The 18,982-nt window shown below is 54.0% G+C and overlaps 1 protein-coding gene across 1 annotated transcript in view; it reads left to right on the top strand.

Moving 5' to 3' along the window:
- Positions 1-18,982, top strand: part of DNHD1 (dynein heavy chain domain 1) — a 278,012-nt gene that overhangs the window by 152,984 nt on the left and 106,046 nt on the right. Inside the window, 4 exon segments of the mRNA XM_075918511.1 lie at positions 13,728-13,825; positions 13,911-16,872; positions 17,077-17,221; positions 17,511-17,703. Of these exon segments, the coding sequence (XP_075774626.1) occupies positions 13,728-13,825; positions 13,911-16,872; positions 17,077-17,221; positions 17,511-17,703 (3,398 nt within the window).

Below are 18,982 nucleotides of genomic sequence, written 5' to 3'. Positions count from 1 at the left end.
TAAAGTTGAAGATCTCCCCTTTGATAAGCTTAAGCTGTTCGCAGCAAATACTGACGAAGTCCTCCATTCGGGCAAGGATTCTCGTGCCACCCTATGTACACTGGGGATGTACACGCCCAATTTTAAGCGTAGGCGCTATTACCCTTATCAGAGAAGGTACGATTTTAATTTTCCCAGGCAACAGACACGCATGTCAGATAATCAGCGTCTTAGGCAATGTCCTCAGTGGAAACGGCCCCAACAAAATCGTTCAGTCAATCAATCTTCAACCAAACAGCAGATTTGACTTCCCCGTCGAGGTTGCAAGCACGCTTTCCTTGATCAATGCAGAAAACGAAACTCCTCATCTCTTCCACCTTCGACTGAAATCATATCACCACCAGTGGTCCAACATCACCACAGACAGATGGGTACTAGAAGTGGTGAAGTACGGCCTCTCAATTCCTTTTCTCTCCATTCCCCCTTTCACCCTACCCACCCCGTCCCTTTTCAGGGACCCTTCTCACGAGCAACTGCTGAAACAAGAAGTTCTTCGCTTAATCGCAATCGGGGCAATAGAGAGAGTACCCAAACAATTTTGGGGAAGAGGCTTTTATTCCCAATATTTTCTCACTCCGAAGAAATCGGGAGGCTGGAGACCCATCTTAGACCTTCGAAGGTTAAACCGCCACCTTCGAAAATGCCGATTCAAGATGGTGACCTTATCAACTATCATTCCATCGTTGAACAAGGGAGATTGGCTTACAGTCCTCGACCTGCAGGATTCTTATTTCCACGTTGCTATTCACGTGGCTCACAAACGTTTTCTTCGATTCCAATTAGGGAACGAACATTTTCAGTACCGGGTTCTACCGTTCGGATTGGCGTGCGCCCCCCGGGTCTTCACCAAAACTATAGCCTTAGTGGCGGCTCATTTACGCAGGACGGGTGTGACAATACTCCCTTATTTGGACGACTGTCTAATCAGTGGCTCAACATATGTGGAGGCATGTCATATGGTGCAGACAGTGTCCAGCGAGTTTGCATCCCTGGGCCTCCTCATAAATGTAAAAAAGTCATTATTAATTCCGTGCCAAGACCTGGTTTTTATAGGTGCACGGCTCGACTCAACCGTGGCACGGGCGTACCTACCGTTGGAGCGTTTTGTGGCGATTCAAGACCTTGTACATACTGTCACGCATGCTCCGACAATTCCTACACGCGTCTGTTTGCAACTGATGGGCCACATGGCGGCCTCCACCGTAGTCGTACAAAACGCAAGGTTACATTTTCGTTGCCTCCAGCATTGGTTGGCCATGGTTTACAGTCCGGCAAAAGACAGTATCCACAGACCGTTGGTGGTACCCCAACATGTTTGAGAGTCTATTCAGTGGTGGGCCAAACTGGGCAATCTCCTCACGGACATCCCATTTCATCATCCGCAGCCTACAAGGCAGATAACTACAGATGCTTCCCTCACGGGCTGGGGGACGCACATGGACAACCTGACAATTCAGGGTCGCTGGTCAATTCAAGAAATGATGTTACATATCAACATACTCGAGTTGCGGGCGGTACGACATGCTTGCAAGCATTTTCAGTCCCACATACGGGATACAACTACCAGAATCATGACGGACAACATGGCAACTATGTTTTATGTCAACAGGCAGGGAGGCGCCCGATCTCGTTCTCTATGTGCGGAGGCTGTCCGGTTATGGAATTGGTGTATTCACAACAACACCATCCTAGTAGCATCCTACCTTCCGGGTACCGACAACTTAGTAGCGGACTCACTCAGCAGACGTTTTCCCCACGACCACAAGTGGGAACTCTGCACAGAGGTTTTAAGCCATATATTTGTGCGGTGGGGGTTTCCGACAGTAGACTTGTTTGCCACAGAAAACAACAGGAAATGCCCCACCTATTGTTCAAGAGCGGGAATAGGACGTCAGTCACTAGGAGATGCCTTCCTTCTCCACTGGGGACGGATGCTGTTGTATGCTTTTCCCCCAGTCATTCTAATACCCAAGGTTCTCGAGAAAATCAGCATAGATGGGGCTCGAGTAATTCTTATAGCCCCAGCGTGGGCTCCTCAACCTTGGTTCTCAATGCTCCATCAGATGTCGGTAAGGGCACCGTACCCCCTACCTCTCCTTCCAAATCTCTTGACCCAGGACAACGGATCTCTGCGCCATCCGAAACCCGAGATTTTACACCTCACAACATGGATGCTCATTGGTTTAGCAGTTTCGAACAGCGTTGTTCCCAGCGGGTCAAGAAGGTGTTGATACATAGCAGGAAAGATTCTACACGAGCTACTTATATAGCTAAGTGGTCCAGATTCCAGGCATGGTGTGCGGTTAACAACCTGGACCCCTATTCCACACCTTTACCTCGTATATTGGACTACATTTTGCAACTCCAGGATAATGGACTGGCCATAGCTTCCCTACGGGTGCATTTGGCAGCGATTAATGCCTTTCATCACATGGACGACTCCTTCTCTATATTCGCACACCCTACTACGAAAAGATTCCTAAAGGGGCTTGCGAACCTCAACCCACCCCGCAGACCCCCTCCACCCTCGTGGAATCTGGATTTAGTATTGGAAGCTCTATCTCATCCTCCCTTTGAGCCTCTAGCCACTATTCCGTTACACATACTTACCACCAAGCTTTTGTTTCTCCGAGCCCTTACTTCAGCTCGTAGGGTCAGTGAGATAGCAGCATTCATGGCTTCATCTTCCTATATCGTTTTTTCTAAAGACTCAGTCACTTTGAGAGCTCACCCAGCATTTATTCCAAAGGTGTCATCTGAGTTTCACATTAATGAACCAGAGGTTCTACCGTGCTTCTTTCTTAAACCCCATGCCTCAGTGCAAGAAACAATATGGCATACGCTGGATGTAAGAAGAGCCTTGGCATTCTACATTGATAGAACGTGAGACTTTAGGAAAACGGACCGTTTAATAGTGTCATTGGCAAACCGTTCTAGAGGCCAACTATTGAACTCCCAACGTATTTCGAGACTTATAGTTTCATGCATATCTATGTGCCATTCTATACGAGGGAAACCTCTGCCAAACCCTCCAAAGGCCCACTCCACCAGAGCGGTTTCCGCTACTACGGCCTTCCTGAAGGGAGTCCCGTTCCGGGACATTTGCAGGGCAGCAACATGGTCCTCTAATGTCACTTTTATGAGACATTATGCTATAGTTGACCAGTTTGCTTCGGACTCTTCGGTAGCTACGGCAGTACTTAGTCGTGATCATAAAGCCTTATTTCGGAGCGCTCTGGACTCTTTTTAGGTACTGCTCCGGAGTCACCTAGAGTGGAGCACCCACGGGGCCACTCGAAGAAGAAAAAGAAGTTACTCACCCTGTGAAGTAACGATTGTTCTTCGAGATGTGCCCTGTGGGTGCTCCACGACCCGCCCTTCCTCCCCGCTCCGGTTTTCTTTCTTCTCTCTTTTAGATGAGCGGATGAGAGGAACTGGCGGTTGCCAGCCTGCGCGCGGCTGATCAAAGGCGTGAATGGTGCTGTGAAGGAGCACGCATGCATGGGCTGGCAGGACACGGCTATGAAAATTCGCTGAGCCACGGCGCCGGGACGGGACCCGACACCTAGAGTGGAGCACCCACGGGGCACATCTCGAAGAACAATCATTACTTCACAGGGTGAGTAACTTCTTTTTCTTCGAGATGTGTCCCCGTGGGTGCTCCACTACCCTCCCTCCTTCCCCTGCTTGGAGCCTTATACTCTAGCGCAGTGGTCTCCAACCTTTTTACACCCAAGATCACTTTTTACGTCTCAGAACAGGCGAAGATCTACTGCCCCGCCCCTTCCTTGAAGCCCTGCCTACATTACACGAGGAAATCTAATGTAAATGTACTGCGCAGGTGCGCAGTTCAGAGAGGGCTCAAGAGCTACTCTTGGAGCCCCAGAGATCTACCGGTAGATCACGATCTACTGGTTGGTGACCACGGCTCTAGCGGGTAGAGAAGGAACGGAGGAGCCGCGCGCGCAGGCGCCCTTCAATTCCAACGACACTAGAGGGTGCCACGGCGCCTGCACAGCGCGGCAGAAACGGCTAGAAAAGTTTCTGGTCGCCGGCGCGAGGAAGCACCAGCACCCAGAGTGGAGCACCCACGGGGACACATCTCGAAGAACCACCGTTACTGCACAAGGTGAGTAACTCTTTCTTCACACATAGACATTATACACTTATATGAATAGCATATACAGAATCAGTAGAAAGTAAGCTTTCAGTGGACACCTCACATGGCCCCCTTTGTACCAACTTTTGGGGCAACCCCCCCCCAGGGTTGCAGCCGTGATCTGGCTGCTCCCCTAAAATCCAGTAACGTGACAGTTATCATAGAATCATAGAATCATAGGACTGGAAGGGACCTCGAGAGGTCATCGAGTCCAGCCCCCCGCCCTCGAGGCAGGACCAAGCTCCGTCTACACCACCCCTGACAGATGTCTATCTAACCTGTTCTTAAATATCTCCAGAGAGGGAGATTCCACCACCTCCCTTGGCAATTTATTCCAATATTTGACCACCCTGACAGTTAGGAATTTTTTCCTAATGTCCAATCTAAACCTCCCTTGCTGCACTTTAAGCCCATTACTCCTTGTCCTGTCCTCAGAAACCAAGAGGAACAAATTTTCTCCTTCCTCCTTGTGACACCCTTTTCGATATTTGAAAACCGCTATCATGTCCCCCCTTAATCTTCTTTTTTCCAAACTAAACAAGCCCAGTTCATGAAGCCTGACGTCATAGGTCATGTTCTCTAGACCTTTAATCATTCTTCTCGCTCTTCTCTGTACCCTTTCCAATTTCTCCACATCTTTCTTGAAATGTGGCGCCCAGAACTGGACACAGTACTCCAGCTGAGGCCTAACTAGTGCAGAGTAGAGCGGCAGAATGACTTCCCGAGTTTTGCTTACAACACACCTGTTGATACAACCTAGAATCATATTTGCTTTTTTTGCAACAGCATCACACTGTTGACTCATCTTCAACTTGTGGTCCACTATGACCCCTAGATCCCTTTCCGCCATGCTCCTTCCTAGACAGTCGCTTCCCATCTTGTATGTATGGAACTGATTGTTCCTTCCTAAGTGGAGCACTTTGCATTTCTCTTTATTAAACTTCATCCTGTTTACCTCTGACCATTTCTCTAACTTGCTAAGGTCATTTTGAATTATGTCCCTATCCTCCAAAGAAGTTGCAACCCCACCCAGTTTGGTATCATCTGCAAACTTAATAAGCGTACTCTCTATCCCAATATCTACATCATTGATGAAGATATTGAACAGTACGGGTCCCAAAACAGACTCTTGCGGAACTCCACTTGTTATCCCTTTCCAGCAGGATTTAGCACCGTTAACAACGACTCTCTGACTACGGTTATCCAGCCAATTATGCACCCACCTTATCGTGGCCCTATCTAAGTTATATTTGCCTAGTTTATCAATAAGAATATCATGCGAGACTGTATCAAATGCCTTACTAAAGTCTAGGTATATGACATCCACCGCTTCTCCCTTATCCACCAGGCTCGTTATCCTAACAAAGAAAGCTATCAGATTAGTTTGGCATGACTTGTTCTTCACAAACCCATGCTGGCTATTCCCTATCACTTTATTACCTTCCAAGTGTTTGCATATGATTTCCTTAATTACCTGCTCCATTATCTTCCCTGGGACAGACGTTAAACTGATCGGTCTGTAGTTTCCTGGGTTGTTCTTATTCCCCTTTTTATAGATGGGCACAATATTTGCCCTTTTCCAGTCTTCTGGAATCTCCCCTGTCTGCCATGATTTTTCAAAGATCATAGCTAAAGGCTCAGATACCTCCTCTATCAGCTTCTTGAGTATCCTGGGATACATTTTATCAGGACCTGGTGACTTGCTGACATCTAACTTTCCTAAGTGATTTTTAACTTGTTCTTTGTGTATCCTATCTTCTAAACTTACCCTCTCTCTGCTTGTATTCACTACGTTAGGCAAACCTCCAGACTTCTCGGTGAAGACCAAAACAAAGAAGTCATTGAGCATCTCCGCCATTTCCAAGTTTCCTGTTACTGCTTCTCCCTCCTCACTGAGCAGTGGGCCTACCCTGTCCTTGGTCTTCCTCTTGCTTCTAATGTATTTATAAAAGGTCTTCTTGTTTCCCTTTATGCCTGTAGCTAGTTTGATCTCATTTTGTGCCTTTGCCTTTCTAATCTTGCCCCTGCATCCCGTGTTGCTTGCCTATATTCATCCTTTGTTATTTGTCCTAGTTTCCATTTTTTATATGACTCCTTTTTTATTTTGAGATCATGCAAGATCTCCTTGTTAAGCCAAGCTGGTCTTTTGCCATATTTTCTATCTTTCCTACACAGCGGAATTGTTTGCTTTTGGGCCCTTAACAACGTCCCTTTGAAATACTTCCAACTCTCCTCAGTTGTTTTTCCCTTCAGTCTTGCTTCCCATGGGACCTTACCTACAAGTTCTCTGAGCTTATCAAAATCTGCCTTCCTGAAATCCATTACCTCAATTGTGCTGGTCTCCCTTCTCCCTTTCCTTAAGATCATGAACTCTATTATTTCGTGATCACTGTCCCCTATACTGTCTTCCACTTTCAAGTTCTCAACTAGTTCCTCCCTATTTGTTAAAACCAAATCCAGAACAGCTTCTCCTCTGGTAGCTTTTTCAACCTTCTGAAACAGAAAGTTGTCTCCAATGCAGTCCAGAAACTTATTGGATAGCCTGTGCCCCGCTGTGTTAGTTTCCCAATGTATGTCTGGATAGTTGAAGTCCCCCATCACCACCAAATCTTGGGCTTTGGCTAGTTTTGTTAATTGTTTAAAAAAGGCCTCATCCACCTCTTCCACCTGGCTAGGTGGCCTGTAGTAGACTCCTAGCATGACATCACCCTCATTTTTTACCCCTTTTAGCTTAACCCAGAGACTCTCTACACAGCTATCTCCTACGTTCATCTCCACTTCAGTCCAAGTGTGTACATTTTTAATATACAAGGCAACCCTCCTCCCTTTTTTCCCTGTCTGTCCTTCCTGAGCAAGCCGTACCCTTCCATACCAACATTCCAATCGTGCGTCCCAGCCCACCAGGTTTTTGTAATACCAATGATATCATAGTTGTATTTATTTGTTAGCAATTCCAGTTCTTCCTGCTTATTACCCATACTTCTCGCATTTGTATATAGGCATCTAAGATACTGATTTGATCTTGCCTCCCTGTTGTGCCCTGACCCTCCTTTCTCCTTGCCATTAGAGGCCATAGTCCCCCCCATTTCCAACCCATCTCCCAGTCAGCACTTACCTGTGGGCTTTGCTCATCTGTCCCCGTCGAACCTAGTTTAAAGCCCTCCTCACAAGTTAGCCAGTCTGTGTCCAAACAAGGCCTTCCTGCTCCTGGAAAGGTGAACTCCATCTCTGCCAAGCAGTCCTTCCTGGAAGAGCACCCCGTGGTCAAGGAAGCCAAAGCCTTCCTGGCGACACCATCCTCGCAGCCAGGCATTCACCTCCAGGATGCACCTCTCTCTGCCCGGGCCCCTGCCTTTGACAGGAAGGATCGAAGAGAATACCAGCTGTGCCCCAAACTCCCTCACCTGTACTCCCAAAGTCCTGTAGTCACGCTTGATCCGCTCAGTGTCACACCTGGCAGTATCATTTGTGCCCACATGGATGAGTAGCATGGGGTAGTAGTCAGAGGGCCGGATAATCCTCGACAATGCCTCCGTAACATCTCGGATACGGGCCCCTGGCAGACAGCATACCTCTTGAGATGAACTGTCAGGGCGACAGATGGGCGCCTCCGTTCCCCTCAGAAGAGAGTCTCCAACCACCACTACCCTACGTTTCTGTCTGGTCTCCTCCACTGTGGGGGGTGACTCCTTGTCTCCTGCAGAAAGTATAGTGTAATGGTTATGTAACAATACAGTGGGAGGGTTAGGAGCAGGGGTGGAACACTGCCTGCTGCCAGAAGTAACCAGCTGCCAGTGCTCACCCTGCACCACTGCCTCCTCCATAAGTGGCAGGTCAGCAGTCCCACATCCTAGGACAGTGACCTCAGTGGACTCCACAGGAATACTGTCCAGAAACTCCTTATGGCCTCGAATGCTCCTCAGCCTGGCCACCTCCTCCTGTAGCTCTCCCACCTGCTGCCTGAGAGATTCCACCAGCAGGCACCTTTCACAATGGTTGTCTCCCCCAGCCTGGATATCAGTCAGTGGGAATTGCAAGCCACAAATACTGCAAGACCACACCAGGACCTGGGTAGAGGCATCCATGCTCAGGTTCTCTGTCTGGATACAGGCACAGGTGGAGGAGACAGGAGAAGTATTGGCACAAGCGCTTCGGGTCACCATCAGTCACTCCCTCTGCTCAACTCCCTCTTCAACTCCCCTGTCTGCAGGGGTTATAGAACCCAATCTCACCTACCCTGAACGGGTTCTCCCAATCCCAAAGAACCAGCCACAGATCCCAGTGAGATTTCACTTTGGATCTTTCCCGATTGAGCTTGCTGGGCCAATCCTTTAGAATCTAAAATCTAAAGGCTTATTAATAAAATAAAGAAAAGGTGGATAATAAGGTTATTAAGGAGAATACATCACATGCACCAGTCCCCCAGTTCTCGATGCAGGCTCTCAGCAGAGATGTTACAAACTGCCAGCTGAGAAGTCTCTGTTGCCCATCCTCTGTCAGGATGGGTCGGCCTCCTTCCCGCTCGCTGCCCCTCGCAAGGCTGCATCTGGGGTCAGTAGCAAGACTCCAAGATGGAGACTGCTTCATGGCACTTATAGATCCATTCTTGGTACCAGCTGGAGTTGGTCACATGATACATGTTTCACATACCAGTGTCCATGAGGTACTGGCCAGTCTGCAGGTTTCCAGGCGCATTCCTCGTGTGTGTATTGGCTACCCCGAGAGCCATTGTCCTTGGAGCCGTGCTAGTTAGCACAGTCATTCACTGGAGATTCCTTCTTTATAACAGGCAGTCTAGGCGCATTGCTCTGTCTCAGGTAGAGAACATTCACACTACCAGCCCAGAGCCCATATTCATAACTTCACATACAAATATCACACTAGTACATGAGTAGCAGAAGGACCCAGAAGAGAAGGGTCTCTTCCCCATAACCGCTGGCAGATAAAAGGAAGAAAATCTCCCCGCCTGAGAGGACGGCGGAAGATAAGCCAGGGTCCTCTGGCTCTGTCCTGCGAACCTCAGTACCCGGGTTAGGGACAAAAGTAAAGAAGGCTGCAGCGTCCAAAAGAGCCTCTTTGGCGCCAAGCTGCACCCACGCTACAAAGGTGCCAGCACCTCTCCGCTCGACCCTGCAAGCGGCGTCGGAGCAACAGCCACCTGTGCGGACAGCAGCGGCACCGGAGGGAACTCTCCCAGCACTGGCAACACAACAAGCTCCGTTGTCGGCACCGCGCGGCAGTCCTGCAACACAAACAGCCCCTGCACCAGTAAACACAGCAGTGCCGCAACTTGTTCAAACACAGGCACTGGAGCAGGAGCCGGCACCGAGGCACTTCTGTTAATACGGGGAGACAGGGGACTTCCCACTCACCTTCTCCAAGATTTTCACCGGGTCCTTCTCCTTCTCTTTCTCCAATATATCAATCGCCTCTGCACCATGTCTACCGGCACCACAGCCTAAGGGTATGTCTAGACTGCATCCCTCTGTCGGCAGAGGGATGCAGATTAGGCACGTCGACATTGCAAATGAGGCAGGGATTTAAATATCCCATGCATAATTTGCATAAAAATGGCCTGTAAATCTCCTTGCAGGAGGCATAAGGGATCTGTGGAAAAAGGCTTTCTTCTCCACAGATCCCACTCTAGACTGCCACTTTTTGCCAACAAACTGCTGAGTCAGCAAAACGTGGTGGCCATTTTATGCAAATAAGGCATGGGATATTTAAATCCCTGCCTCATTTGCAATGTCAACCAGCCTAATCTGCATCCCTCTGCCGACAGAAGGATGCAGTCTAGACATACCCTAAGATAGCGGTTCTACCAAAGGCGCTATTCCCCATATGGGCACCCGTGCTACAGCAACTGCTACAGGCACCGATCCTACTCTCCGCCATACAGACGGTCACCACGCTATTGCTATTCTCTGCGTGCCACCTACGAGAGGTGACATACCAGTTGTAGATCATCCAGGTGTTCATCGCCTCACCCATCAGATCGATATTACGATCATCACCATGATTCTCCGTACCTGTCACGTTCACATGTCCACCACCGTACACAGCAACAACCCTCATGCGCCAGCCCACCAATAGCGGGACACACACCACCACAGCAACACCATAACCGTCAGCTGACCTCTCCAACACACAGCCCGGGTGCCACAACACAGCGATCGGACTTAGAGGACAAATAATTGTCAGAAGTGGAGGACCAGCAGACTGAAAATCCAATTCCTGGCTGCTCATCCTCTTCACTAGACAAGGCGGTTTTCCCAGCAGACACATCTCCACCGGACGATTTTAAACAGTTTCCAGGACCTCTTCAAGCGTGCGGCTCAGTCCCAGGAAATCCAGCTAACAGAAGTGCAAACGAAACAGCATTGACTGCTGAAAAATTTGCACCGAAGGCAGAGCGCGAAAGTTGCATCCCTATTGTTGAAGCTATTATGGAAGCGGCAGACATCATCTGGCAGACACCAGCTTCGGTGCCATCAACCTGCGGGAGAGCGGACAAGAAATATTTTGTCCTTTCCAAGAATCTAGAATTCCTCTTTAACCACCCACAGCCGAATTCACTGGTGGTAGACGCAGCACAGCAGCAGTATAAGACAACACCAGATGTCAAAAAGTTAGACATATTCGGCAAGAAAGTATACTCCTTGGCAACCCTGCATTTCTAATTATGCTGCCTTGTTATCGAATCACAACTTTGACAATTCTGAAAAGATAGCACAGCTTCTTCAATACCTGCCAGAAAGCAAGCGTCCCCTCTTAAAGTCTCTTGTGCAAGAGGGTTTTGTGGTGGCACGAGCGAGTTTGCAGATCTCGCTGGATGTGGCAGACACAGCAGCTCTCACCACTGCAACTGCGATAGCAATGAGGCATTCTTCTTGGCTTACTTCCGCAGCAGTTCCAAAGGAGCTTCACATGAAAGTGGAAGGACCTCCCTTTTGACAAAAACAAGTTGTTCACAGAAAAGATGGATGAGGTCCTCCGGACAAGATTCCCGGTCTATTCTCCACGTCCTGGGGATGTACACACACCCCCTTCGACGCAAAAGATACTATCCATAGCAGAGGAGGTACGACTACCCCTCTCAGAGACAACAATACCAGCAGCGACCTATAGAACAATCACCTGCAAAACAGCGCCCACGTCATAGGCGACCCCAACCATCCCGTACACTCAATCAACAAAACTCCAAGCAGCAAGTTTGCTGGTTCGGTCGAGGGCCTGCAACAAGGCCTTACAGTGAAGATGGAACAACAGGTCACTCATCTTTTTCACCACCGACTTTGACCTTTTCAACATCAATGGGCGGCGATTACATTGGACCGCTAGGTATTACAACTCGTGGTATCTGGGTATCTGGATGTAGTCTAGACGCTCTTTGTCGACAGAAGCTTTGTCGACAGTATCTGTTGACAAAAGTTCTGTTGACAAAAGCCTATAGTTTTAAATGCATCCTATGATTCTATGATCTCCCCACCTCCCATCAGACACCCCAGTGTTCCCCATGCCCCACCCAGCCCCCACCTTACACAGGGGAGAGGTTATAACCCATCTTTCCACCTCCCCTCACACATTGCTGGAGCTGTTCCCACCCACGCTCACAGGGGCTCTGCCTGCCCACACCCACGTGGGAGGTTGTTCCCGCCCACACTCGCTGGAGCTGTTCCCACCCATGGTCGCAGGGGCTCTGCCTGCCCACACCCAGGTGGGAGGTTGTTCCCACCCACGATCGCAGGGGCTCTGCCTACCCACACCCACGTGGGAGGTTGTTCCCGTCCACACTCGCTGGAGCTGTTCCCACCCATGGTCACAGGGGCTCTGCCTGCCCACACCCACGTGGGAGGTTGTTCCTGCCCACACTCACTGGAGCTGTTCCCACCCATGGTCGCAGGGGCTCTGCCTGCCCACACCCAGGTGGGAGGTTGTTCCCACCCACGATCGCAGGGGCTCTGCCTGCCCACACCCACGTGGGAGGTTGTTCCCGTCCACACTCGCTGGAGCTGTTCCCACCCATGGTCACAGGGGCTCTGCCTGCCCACACCCACGTGGGAGGTTGTTCCCGTCCACACTCGCTGGAGCTGTTCCCACCCACACTCACAGGGGCTCTGCCTGCCCCCACCCACGTGGGAGGTTGTTCCCGCCCACACCCAGGTGGGAAGTTGTTCCCACCCACGGTCGCAGGGGCTCTGCCTGCCCACACCCACGTGGGAGGTTGTTCCCGTCCACACTCGCTGGAGCTGTTCCCACCCATGGTCACAGGGGCTCTGCCTGCCCACACCCACGTGGGAGGTTGTTCCCGTCCACACTCGCTGGAGCTGTTCCCACCCATGGTCGCAGGGGCTCTGCCTGCCCACACCCTCATGGGAGGTTGTTCCCGTCCACACTCGCTGGAGCTGTTCCCACCCACGATCGCAGGGGCTCTGCCTGCCCACACCCACGTGGGAGGTTGTTCCCGTCCACACTCGCTGGAGCTGTTCCCACCCATGGTCGCAGGGGCTCTGCCTGCCCACACCCACGTGGGAGGTTGTTCCCGTCCACACTCGCTGGAGCTGTTCCCACCCATGGTCGCAGGGGCTCTGCCTGCCCACACCCTCATGGGAGGTTGTTCCCGTCCACACTCGCTGGAGCTGTTCCCACCCACGATCGCAGGGGCTCTGCCTGCCCACACCCACCTGGGAGGTTGTTCCCGTCCACACTCGCTGGAGTTGTTCCCACCCACGCTCGCAGGGACTCTGCCTGCCCACACCCACGTGGGAGGTTGTTCCCGTCCACACTCGCTGGAGCTGTTCCCACCCACGCTCGCAGGGACTCTGCCTGCCCACACCCACGTGGGAGGTTGTTCCCGTCCACACTCACTGGAGCTGTTCCCACCCACGCTCGCAGGGACTCTGTCTGCCCACACCCACATGGGAAGTTGTTCCCGCCCACACTCGCAAGGGCTCTTCCTGCCCACGCCCACCTGGGGGGCTATTCCCGCCCACGCTTGCAGAGGCTTTTCCCGCCCATGATTTTCGGGGCTGTTTCTGTCCATGCCCAACTGGGGGGGGGTGGTTCCTGCCCAAGGCTGCTAGGTCTGTTTCTGCCCTCGCCCACCAGAGCTGTTCCCACCCTTGCCCGCCGGGACTGTTCCTGCCCTTACCTGCCAGAGCTGTTCCCACCCACGCCCACTGGGGCTGTTCCCACCCACACCCACATGGTGGCTGTTCCTGCCCATGCCTGGTGGGGCTGTTCCCACCCATGCCCATCTGGGGGGCTGTTCCCACTCACGTCTGCTGGGTCTGTTCCTGCCCATGGCCTCTAGTGCAGGTTCACCACAGCTGTCTGCCTGCCACTGTGTGCTTTGTAGGCTGTGCCTCCATTCTGCTTCAGCTTTGCAAGTGCAGTGGCCCACCCTAGTCGGGACCAACCCCTGAGCCTTTCCCTCTCTAGCATGGGGCATGCATCCTCTGGCACAGGGAGCAAGCCAGTGCCCTGGAAGGCACCTTGGGAATGCTCAGCTCCATACTCCTCTCAACAGGAACCCTCCTGGATGTCTGGGTCAGTTTCCAGCAGAAGTGGATTTTCCTGAATATAGTCCTGTATGAGATGGACATCAGTCTGCCCAGCAGGGAGCTGGTAAGTTGTCTCCCTCCCCACTGCTTCTGTTCCCTGCCTCTTGGGGTTTCCCTTCCACGGCCTGACGCTGCTGTCCTTGGCCCAGGAGTGCCTTTTTCAGCAGCTGGACGGCAGATTCCGGGAGCTCATGCAGGTGACGTCCACCCACCCACTGGTGCTGTCCAGCGTGATGCCGCTGGCTACGTGCAGCCGGGAGAGTCGCTTCATGGGAGTGCCCCTGCAGACCATGCTGGACCAGGGCGTCGAGGACCTGCAGCTCATCATCCAGTCCCTGGAGTACGTGCTGGAGGCCACACGCATGGGCTTCCCCCGCCTCTTCTTCCTCAGCAACGCAGAGGTGGTGGCCATGGTGGCCTCGCCTTTGGAGCCCACGGAGGTGACCAGCTGGGCCCGCCGCTGCTTCCCCGCTGTGCATCAGCTGGCCTTCCGTGAACCCTCGGCCACTCATGACCCTGCCATCTACGGTGTCCTGCTGCCTACGGTGGAGGCCACAGGTCTGGTGGGAGCCTGTGGGGAGACGGTGCTGCTGTGCTCCCCATTGCTGCTCCACCAGAAGGTCACTAAATGGCTGTGCAACCTGGAGCAGCACATGAAAGAGGCCCTCTTCTACCTGCTGCAGGGGTGCATGGTCCGGCGCCTGGCCCTGCGCCCCCAGCTTGACGTGGCCTTTGAGCAGCGCCCAGGCCCCACCGAGCTGCCACTGCACCTACTGGTGGAGCACTGGGTGCAGCTGGCGACAGATTTCCCAGCCCAGTGTGTGCTGCTGGCCGAGCAGGCCTGGTGGCACGTGGACGTGCAGGAGCGTCTCTTCAGCTCCATGCGCAAGCCTGGCCTGAAGCTCAAGCACAAACTCAAGCTGGAGGCCCTGGCCCATTATGTCCGCAACTACTGCAGTAGCCATGCAGGGCAGCCGGGCAGAACCCGGATGAGTACGCTGCTGGGGGCCCTGCTGACCATCACCGTGCACCAGCGCGACGTGCTGGCTCGCCTCCTGGAGCGCAAGGTCGACTCACCCACCGCCTTTGACTGGGCCCAGCTGCTCAAGTACCGGCTAGCTGTGCACCCCGAAAGTGCCAGGGCCGTGGGTGCCCCTGTTGAGACCTGGGCTGCCAGCTCCCCAGGCTGCTGGGCCGAGACCCTTGACATGAGCCTGCACTATGACTACGAGTATGTGGGGAACTGCCCCCACCTGGTGGGGAGCCCCCAGCTGGAGAGGAGCTTCCTGGGGCTGCTGCTGGCGCTGCAGGAGTTCCACTGCGGAGCTGCTCTTGGCTGCTACGGGGCTGGGAAAACAGCCGCTGTGCAGCAGTTGGCCAGGGCGCTGGGGCGCCAGGTCGTCACCCTGCACTGTTCCCATCAGATGGGTCTGGGCTGCCTCAGCAGGCACCTGAGTGGGGCTGTGCAGGCTGGGGCCTGGTTGCTGCTGGAGGCCGTGGACCAACTGGAGCCCGGTGTCCTGTCCAGCTTCAGCCAGCTCCTGTCAGACCTGCAGAGGCTCTGCATGGGCCTGCGGGAGGGGGAGCCCCAGGTGACCCCCACCGACCAGAGCAAGGATGGGGAGGGGCAGAAGCAGCCTATTAGGGCCCTGCCAGAGTTGGGCTTGGATGAGGCCGAGCCCTTCCAGCCCTGCGTGCTGGGGAACATCCTCTTTGGGGAGCGGCTGCTGCGGGTCAGGGAGACCTATGGCTGCCTGGCCACCATGCGGCGCGTGCCTGAGCTCCTGCGCCTGGTCCTGCGCCCCGTGTGCCTGCTGCCCCCCGCGCTGCACAAGGTGGCAGAGGTGATGCTGCTGGCAGCTGGTTTCCGGGAAGCAGAGCCCCTGGCCAAGAAGCTCAGTTCTTTCTTCTGGCTGGAGGGGGAGCTGGGCCCGGGCCCTGCCCCCAGCCGCCTGGCCCTGCTCCAGAGGGTCATTGAGGCAGCCATTGGCACAGTGTATCCGCCCACCACCAGGCCAGAGGTACAGGCCTTTGAGAGCCTGGCTGAGGAGCCTGCTCTCCTCCGAGCTCTCTGCCTCTCACCCTTCCTGGCCTCCATGGAGGAGCCCAGGCTGAGTAGAGTGTGGGAGCTGCTCCGTGGGCTCTTCCCGGCCTCCTGCTCCCTGCTCCCCGAGGCCCGGGTCCCCCCCCAGCTGCTGAGTGCTGTGGCAGCCCAGCTGCACGAGGACAAGCTCCACACTGACTCCGAACTCACCAGCACCATGGTGCAGCTTCACCAGGCCCTGATGGGCTCACCGGGAGTCCTGCTGCTGGGGCCCTCGGGCAGCGGCAAGACCACAGCCTGGAAGACCCTGGCCAAGGTGCTGAGCAGGCTGGCTGCGAGCGAGTCCCTGGAGCTGACGGCAGGAGCAGGCAGGCCGAGCACCCGGAGGGATGTGGCATATCGGCCCGTCAGCACTGTCTGCCTCTGCCCCAACGGCCTCAGTGCCGCCGAGTTCCTGGGCTGGCTGGAGGGAGGCATCTGGCGGGAGGGTGTTTTCTCCCGGCTCCTGCAAGGAGCAGCTGCCTCAGCCCCTGCCTCTGGGCTGGGCGTGCCAGGCACCCAGCAATGGCTGGTGCTGGACGGCTCTGCCAGTGCCGAGTGGCTGGACCCCATCTCCTCACTGCTCCGCGCAGAGCCCGCTGTCAGCCTGCCGAGTGGGCAGTGGCTCCAGCCCCCGGAGACTGTGAAGTTCCTCTTTGAGATGCCTGACGGCTCCAGCATTTCTCCATCCATCTCCACGCACTGCACCCTCCTGCACTGCAGGGGCGCGTGCGTCTGGCAAGCGCTGCTGGCCTCGGCTCTCGCCACTGTCTCCCACATGCACAACATGAGCCAGGAGAGCGTGGCCATGCTGCGTGGCCTTGCTGCCGACGTCGTGCCCCCCACGCTGACCTTCCTGCAGCAGAACTGCAGCTCCGTCCTGCAGCCGCACGCCGACCTGTGCAGCCCCGTGGCCTGCGGAGTCCCGGAGACCGCAGCCTTCACCCGCCTCCTGAAGGTTCTACTGGAGCAGCACCTGAGCCCCGACAAGGTGAAGGCCCAGCCCCTGAGACGGGGGGACCCAGCAGGTGAGGGGAATCCCAGCAGGACTTTTGTGCTCTCCCTTGCTCTTCCAGGGTGCCCCAGGGTCCTGTGGGTGGAGGCTGCCCGGGAGTCATAAATGCTTGTGATGAGGCCAGTAAGGATCTGGCATCCTCGCAGAGTTCCAGGCTTTGCCAATGAGCCAGGCCAGTGGCCCCTGCCTCAGGGTGACTGACGCTTCCTCTCTCCAGTGGCTGAGGACAGCTGTGCTGGAGTCGCAAAGGCCCACTCCCACCGGCACTTGGATGAAACTGTCCCCGCCCATCACCATCTGCTTGTCCGCAGCATCTTTGTCTTTGCCTTCATCTGGGGGTTCGGTGGCCACCTGCATCCCAGGTACCAGTTTGGGGTTCACTAAGTCTGGGCCAGTGGGCCCACTCCTGGCCCATCTCCCGCTAGCCACGCCAATGAGGCTCAGGAGTGAGCAGCGCTGCGAGGTGAACATAGTGGACGGAAGAGTTGGGGGATGGGGGGGACGCCAGCAGCCAAGGTCCTGGGCTGGGGAGGAAAGTCAGGAGCCAGGACTCTCTGATTCCAGCCTGCCTCTGGGAGCAGAGCGGGTCTAGCTGTCCCAGTTGGGGCCAGGCAGGGAGCTGCCCTCCATCTCTCTGCCTGTCTTTTGCAGGCACTGGGCTCTCTTTGACAGCTTTGCTCGTAGAGTCCTGTCCAGCAGCTGCTACGCCATCGAGCTGCCCTCAGCCGAGTCTGTCTTTGACGTCTGTCTCCAGCCCGAGGACGGGAAACTGGAGGTCTTTGATGGGAAATTTCTGTCCAGCAGATTCAAGGCAGTTCCTCTCAGCTTCACCATCCTGCCCCAGGTACGGCCTGGCCCCGGGGGTCCCCATGAGCTGCCCCAGGTACGGCCTGGCCCCGGGGGTCCCCATGAGCTGCCCCAGGTACGGCCTGGTCTTGGGGGTCCCCATGAGCTGCCCCAGGTACAGCTTGGCCCCAGGGGTCCCCATGAGCTGCCCCACCCTGCTCCAGGTACAACCTGGTCCCTGGGGGTTCCCATTGTGATGGGTTGAGTCACAGAGTTTCCCTTGAAACTGTCTCCTGATGAGCTGCGCATGGCACTGAGCCTGCCCGCCAGCCCTGTGGGGTACTCCACCACCCTGTCCTGTTCAATGTTTTCTTTATTTGTATACTCCAAAAAACCCCAAGCCCTCACTGATGTAATCCCCAACTGAGGCACCTCACTCCCCTGGTGCCAAAAGTTCTGATCTTCTGCAGCCAAGGCACCAAGTTGGGGTAGGACCCTCCCAGCCAAATAACAGAGACACTGATTACAGCTCAGCTCTGGGAATGCTCAAGTACAGAGACTTGACAGCCCCGTGGGCACAGCCCCAGTGGAAGCAAACCCCCCCAATAAATCCATCTGACTCTACATAAATGTTTTACACAGCAAGCTCCTAAAGTTCCCTCCCTTTATCAATGGCAGAGAGAGGTGCACAGCTGTTGTGTCCCCTCCCCTCCCCCCCCCCCGTAACCATTATTTCTTCTTCGAGTGATGTCTCCATGGGTGCTCCACTGTAGGTATTGGGCTTGTCCCAGCACCGCAGATTCGTCAGCAGTGGTCTCATGCGCATCAGGCGCCTCGTGCCATTTGCGCCATTTCTCAGAGCGTGCGGTCCGGCTCCTGCCAGTTCCTCCTAACCATCCTTTGGTCACAGATGGAGTGAGCTCTTTCTCCTTAGATCCTGTCAGAAATTAAATTACTTTTAGTTGAGTTTTAGATAGTTATTGTTCTCTTAACAGTTCTTAGTTAGCTTTAGCAGTAGGTCAATAGTTTCTTCTTTTTACATTTTAAAAAACCCTATAAAAAAACCAACAAATAATATATGTATACGTTTATACGTAGATAGATAGAAAGCAGGCAATCATGCCGGGATCGCCTGGTTTAAAAAACGTGATGCTTGCAGGGAGCCCATGCCAGCGTCTGACAGGCATTCCCGTTGCATACGATGTCTCAGGGCGGGACACATTCCCCAGAAATGACCTCACTGCTCCAAACTGATGGCACGAGTGCGCAGAGACAGAGAAATGAGGCTCAGAATGCTTCTTTTCGATAAAGCACTGGAGCCTTCTCAAAAGGACCCT

The sequence above is a fragment of the Pelodiscus sinensis genome, unplaced genomic scaffold (assembly GCF_049634645.1).
Source record: "Pelodiscus sinensis isolate JC-2024 unplaced genomic scaffold, ASM4963464v1 ctg91, whole genome shotgun sequence".
Lineage (NCBI taxonomy): Eukaryota > Metazoa > Chordata > Testudines > Trionychidae > Pelodiscus > Pelodiscus sinensis.
The sequence above is the reverse complement of the archived record's forward strand: the minus strand, read 5'-3'. Positions and strand labels throughout refer to the sequence as shown.